This window comes from Nicotiana sylvestris, chromosome 7 (genome assembly GCF_000393655.2).
Source record: "Nicotiana sylvestris chromosome 7, ASM39365v2, whole genome shotgun sequence".
In the NCBI taxonomy this organism is placed as follows: Eukaryota; Viridiplantae; Streptophyta; class Magnoliopsida; order Solanales; family Solanaceae; genus Nicotiana; species Nicotiana sylvestris.
In genome coordinates, this window is record NC_091063.1 from 113,039,626 (window position 1) to 113,046,069 (window position 6,444).

The 6,444-nt window shown below is 37.9% G+C and overlaps 1 protein-coding gene across 1 annotated transcript; it reads right to left on the minus strand.

The window, feature by feature from the left end:
• Positions 1 to 1,481: 1,481 nt before the first annotated feature.
• LOC104222040 (uncharacterized) lies at positions 1,482 to 2,648 on the minus strand. Its single transcript, XM_070152116.1, has one exon. The coding sequence runs from the start codon at positions 2,646 to 2,648 to the stop codon at positions 1,482 to 1,484; it is 1,167 nt and encodes a 388-aa protein (XP_070008217.1).
• Between the last annotated feature and the right edge of the window lie 3,796 nt (positions 2,649 to 6,444).

Consider the following 6,444-nt stretch of genomic DNA (forward strand, 5'->3'; position numbering starts at 1 on the left):
ATATATATATATCGCTCATAGGTGCTCGGCCATACTAGGCTCTGTATCTCCTCTAATATATATATATATATATATATATATATATATATATATATATATATATATATATATATATATATATATATATATATATATATATATATATATATATATATATATATATATATATATATATATATATATATATATATATATATATATATATATATATATATATATATATATATATATATATATATATATATATATATATATATATATATATATATATATATATATATATATATATATATATATATATATATATATATATATATATATATTCTCTTGACTGGAAAAAAAGGAAATACTCAATTAAATAAGAAGTCCCGATAAGGAGAATATTGTAATTTACAAAACTAGAAAAATATACGTAACTTGCGAGACTAGCAAAATATACGTAAATTCCGGGATATGAATTTTTTTCTTTATGCTTTGTTATCAAACTTATGTAATGACGCGGTCATGCTAAAATAAAGGAAAAGCTTAGCCTTAACATACCTGGAGGGGGAAAATCCGTATGATGTTCCCAGAAAAGGTTTCACCGTACTCCTTTAGAATTGCAAAATTCTACGTTGGACTGTGGAAGTTTTACGTTGCTACATGCCTTAAACACTCTACTTAATGTGTACAAATTCTTGAGGGAATTGCTGAATTTTTTAGAAATTCGTTAGTTCTGGTTGTAAGAACTTAATTGAATATCTCTTATAAAAAGCATCCTCTTTTAGCCAACATAAGGGTGTAGTCATTTTGCTTTGGAAATGTTAGTATGAGGTGTAACTTAGTTAGCATCTTAAATTGACACCTACCCATCATGACTAATGTGTCATTTGGGTTTGGTGGTGGCTTGATGCCACATAAGGTGGGGGAGTGTTTTTATTAAATCTTATCCTATAATTAATAAATAATTAGGTATTGTCCTGCTACCCGATAATTAACCAATTACCCACATAATTAAGAATTATCTCAAATTACTTAAAATTCTACTCATTTTTAATATACTTTATATATCATACTATCACGGTCATGTGGTACCTTGTATGGTACTAGTCCATAAATATCGGGTAGTATCGCTCGGCCCGTTTTTTATCCCAAATCGACAACCTTCAACAAAACTTATTTTCTTTTATTTGTGAACCCTTTATCCTTCATGGCCCGTACTTATTGCTTGTTATAAATAGCATAAATATGCTAATCTCAAGATAATCTCATCCCCGAATCTACGTTAATTAACTAAAAACAAAACTTTAACGTACGAAATACGCGAGATGTAACACTTCCACTTCATCAACAAAATCAATCACCGAGATGCTTTCATATTCATGTGGTAGTTTCATACCCTTGCTTTCTTGGAATGTAACCTCTTCATCATTCACACGGAATTTGATCTCATTCCGTTCTGAATCCATTAGTGCTCTTTATGTGGTAAGGAATGGTCTCCCCTAGATGATAGGGATCTCTTTGTCAACAGCACAATCAATGATTACGAAACCGGTAGGTAGATGGAACACTCCCACTTTCACAAGCACATCATCGACAATTCCCACCGGTCTCTTTATGGAACGATCGGTCATTTGCAACCTCATACTTGTAAGCCTCGGCATACCTAACCCCGCTTTCTTGTAAATAGCAAGAGGAATTAAGTTGATGCTATCCCCATTATCACAAAGAGCTCTTGCAAAATCACGCGCTCCAATAGTGCATGGAATGGTGAAAGCTCCCGGGTCTTCTTTGTTTTGAACGGTAGTTGTAGCAATGATGGAACTAATCCAGTGAGTCACATTTACCACTTCATTCTTGGCGGTTCTCTTCTTGGTAATCAAGTCTTTCAAATACTTAGCAAAACCTGGCATCTCTTGAAATGCTTCCACAAATAGAATATTTACCGATAACTGCTTGAGAATGTCATAGAACTTGTCAAGTTTGATGTCATCAACCTTCCTAGCAAGTCTTTGAGAGAAAGGAGGAGGACGTCTAGGAATAGGTGGTAGAGTTTTTGGTTCCTCTTTTACCTTTTCCTCTACCTCTTCCCATTTTACTTCTTGAACTTTCAACTCTTCCGGAATCTCTTTATCTTCAACAACAATTTTCTCTTCAATGTGTTCCTCAACCGCTTGCTCGGACTCTTCCACTTCAACCATTTGTTCACTCTCTCCTTGTAGTATCTTCCCACTCCGAGTAGTAATTGCCATGATATGAGAAGTTGGACCACTCCCTCTACCCTTTGGGTTCACAATTGTGTCACAGTGGTATTGTTGCCTTTGATAGCCTCCTTGAGAGTTGTTGACATAGTTGGCTTCCTCATAATCTTCATTTGATGGAGGTTGAACATCTTCCACTTCATTTACCTTCTTCGTTTGGCGTTCAGTGATTTTTTTTGTCAACACATTGACAATGGTGGGAAGCCCTGCAATTACTTGATCTCTTTCTTGATTCTCCTTAATCATGTTGGCCAAGGAGGGAGAACCATATGCAATTTCACTTGTGATGTCCTCTGAGTGCCAAGCTTGATTATGTTTTGCCATTTTGTTAAGGATTTGTGTGATCCTTGCAAATGTCTTATCCATAAAAGATCCATCAGCTGCATTCTTGGCTATAGATTGGTTCATAGCATCTAAACCATGTAGAATTTCTCCAACAAGATAGAATCTGGAAAACCATGATTGGGCGACCTTACCAAATATAACTTGAATCGATCCCATGTCTCATGTAGATGTTCTCCTGGTAGTTTCTTGAAAAAGAAAATTTTATCCCGGAGCTCAGATTTCTTGCTTTGCGGGAACCATTTAGCTAAGAATGGTCGGACAAGTTCAGGACAAGAATGAATGGAATTTGGTGGCATATTTTGAAGCCATTTCCTTGCATCCCTAGCTAGTGAGTACTTGAACACCCTCAACCTTAGGGTATCATCTGAGACGTTGTTCTGCTTGTGCATCGCACACACACCCAAGAAGTTTCTAAGATATTGTGTTGAATCATCATCAGTGGAATTCTTGAAAAAACCCTCCGCTTTTATCATTAGGATTAAACCATGTTCCACCTTGAAAGTTGCAGCGCCAACTATCGGAGGTACAATAGCATTTGTATCCTCGATGTACCCATCTATGTCCGCAAAAGGATTTTCTTACATATCTTCTTCATATTCAGCCATGTTTTCCTATCAGCACCAAGCAAAACAAGCAAAGTGTGATGGAATAGAAGACGACGTAAAGTAAAGCACACACTAATTAGTAATTTCAAAACTGTATTCCCTGGCGACAGCACCAAAATTTGGTACGCTCAATTACACTTTAATTAAGTAGCGTAAGGAAGTCGGTGTCACATATAATAACCCAACAAGGTTGGAGTCGAATCCCACAGGGAATATGGTGTGAAAAGTTTACTTGAGTAGTGTGGAACTTGACTTAAGTCGTAATTCTATTCCGTTAACGTAACAAGAGAATGGTATGATTGTGAATTAAAGAGATAACTAATTGTAAGGTTGAGAATGTAAATGATTTGATTAAGGAAACCAATGTTGTGTCCCCGTCAATGAAATGTAATGTTATCGGTGTTAATATGATATATTTCTAATGGAAGGTCCTTTGATATGCAAATGATTTCTAAATGACTACCCAATATTTTCCAATAGTTGAGTAGTATCTTCCTTTATGATTTTTCCAAATATAAAAGAGTTGCAATTTAAGAACAACCAATTTATGCCAAGTAGAACCCACTTTTCCTAAGGGATTCTATTAAATAAGATTTAAAGTCTTGAGTTCTTGATATTCAATTCTACCAAACCCTAACTCACTTTTCCAAGTAAAGAAATAGTAAATGGAATAGATAAGTCTTTGTAACCACCAACCATAAATAAATAACAAGAATTGAATAAATATCAACCAACCATTATATATATATATATATATTCAATGTTGGACACCCATTAACATTACACCCATCTAGGGTCCACAACCTTAGTATTTAAAACTAGCTACTCATACTAAAATACAAGAACAAAGTATTTAATAAAGCCATAAAGCTTACAAAAGTGCAATATTCCTTCTTCACAACCCTCCAAATAAATGAAGTATTCAATACTCTCTGAGTAGGACCTTATTTCAGACTTGAATGACCCACAAAAACTCTAGTTATACCCTTTATAGTGGATCAAAAGTAATAGTCAAAATCGGACAAAAATGCCCCTCTAGACAGCTTATGCGATCGCATTATGGTCGCAGAACAGGTATGCGGACCGCATATTGAGCATCCCATCGCAAACTTGCTGAGCTCCAGATCTTGCTTCAATCGCATAACAGTTATGTGGTCCGCATATGTGTTATGCGACCACATATCCCATCGTATATCATGTTGAGGGCTATCTTCTTCTAGGGTTATGCGACCATTATGCGGCTTGCATAGGTGTTATGCGACCGCATAATGGATCGCCTATTTTCTTCTACATTTGGCCTAAAAGATTGTCTCTGTTTGTGATCAGCAAGTCAGTTATGCGGTCTGCATGTGAGTTATGCGACCGCATACTTGCAGCATATCCGCCTTTTGTAACTTTTTGTCTTCTTTTCCATGTTTTTGGGTCTTCAAGCTCATGCACTACAAAACAACCAAACTTGATCAGAATTAACTAAAAATGCATTAAAAGACAAGTTAAAATATAAGTAATTGGTATCAATTGTGCCAAAATTCTACGGCTCATCAGCCACAACCTGCCATCCACATGATCTTAAGAGGCATCGATGCTCCACAAGAACCCATGATCAGAAGAACAAAAATATCCATCACCATAGAAAAGCGAACTCGAGGTTACATACCCGAGGATGCCCTCATATTTAGTGACGAGGAAATACAGACCTTGTCTCGGCCTCATAACGACACACTGGTAATCTCTTTCCTTGTAAATACATTTCAAATAAAATATGTACTTGTGGATCCAGGTAGTTCGGCCAATATTATCAGGTTGAGGGTGGTAGAGCAGCTCGGACTGCTTGACCAAATTGTACCCACTTCTTGAGTCCTCAACGGGTTCAACATGGCAAGCGAAACAACGAAAGAGGAAATCACCCTCCCAGTCAACGTGGCCGGCATAACCCAAAATGCCAAATTCCATGTCATCGAAGGAAACATGAGGTACAATGCCTTGTTCGGGAGGCCATGGATACACTGCATAAGAGCAGTACCATCCATCTTCCATTAAATGATGAAATAACCGACAAAGGATGGGGTAAAAACCGTCTACGAGGAACATCATGTGGAAAAATCGATGTTCGCGGTGAACGATATGGAACCGACACCAATACCTCCACCATCGAATGAGCCTAAGGATAAGCAAATAGTAATATAGAGACAACAAGCTACATCCTCGGCTACGCCTGACTAAACAAAATGAAGGACCATACCGAGTCCTCACAAAAAACGATTGAATCACGTCTAGGTCCGGAGTGCAGTCAGCACTAAGGTATGATCATGTCCCTTTTCCAGTTACATTTTATACTAACCTGAATGCAGGTATCCGATTCAAACGGCCGAAGCTCTCTCCAACTCGAAGGCCTTAGGTTCCAAAAGCATATGTTGCACTCTTTTCCTTCGACCGGGTTTTTGTCCCAAGAAGGGTTTTACCGGCAAGGTTTTTAACGAGGCAACAACTATATGCTACCTAAGGAAGACTCAACAAGTATTCAAGGCTTCTTTGTCAATCAACCTCGAATATTGGGGGGGCATCCCCCTAGAAGGTCACCTCTTCGGAGAAGCCAAGATATGTTGAACGGGGTCTCGGTGGAAAATAATGTACCGGGCCAAACGGTCGAACGAACCCTGTACGCATAGAATAACCGAGCCCTTAACAACAAAAACGTGTATACTTGTACCAAGTAATCAAAGAATACTTTCCAAAGCATTTTGCATTTCAAAGAAGCTTGGTGTTTTTGCAAAAATGGCTCCAGAGCCAAAAACGTCCCAAACAGTCAGGGACTGGCATCAACAACTCGAAACCGTATGACATCCGGGTCGGAGCTTCAAACTCGTAAGCCCTCAATAAGGCAACATCAAGTTCACAAAATGGCTCCAGAAACAAAAACATCCCAAACACTCGGGGACTAGCGTCAAAAACTCGAGGACGTATGACCTCCTGCTCGGACGATTAGAACTCGTAAGCCCTCGATAAGGCAATACCAAGTTTTCAAGAAATGGCTCACAAGCCAAAAAACTTTCGACGACTCGGGGACTGCCGCCAATCACCACCCCCATCGACTTATCAAAAACCCAAGGTCATAAGACCCCATGTGGGCAGCCTCGGTCTCGTAAGACCTATATAAGGCAATAACAATATTTGTAAGACCTTAAGCAAGGTATGAACCACACTTGTACCAAGTAACCAAAACTGTAAGACCTCAAGCAAGGCATGAACCACAC

Excerpts from the sequence above, each read along its gene's own strand:
- LOC104222040 (XM_070152116.1), bottom strand. The coding sequence starts at position 2,648 with ATGAACCAATCTATAGCCAAGAATGCAGCTGATGGATCTTTTATGGAT.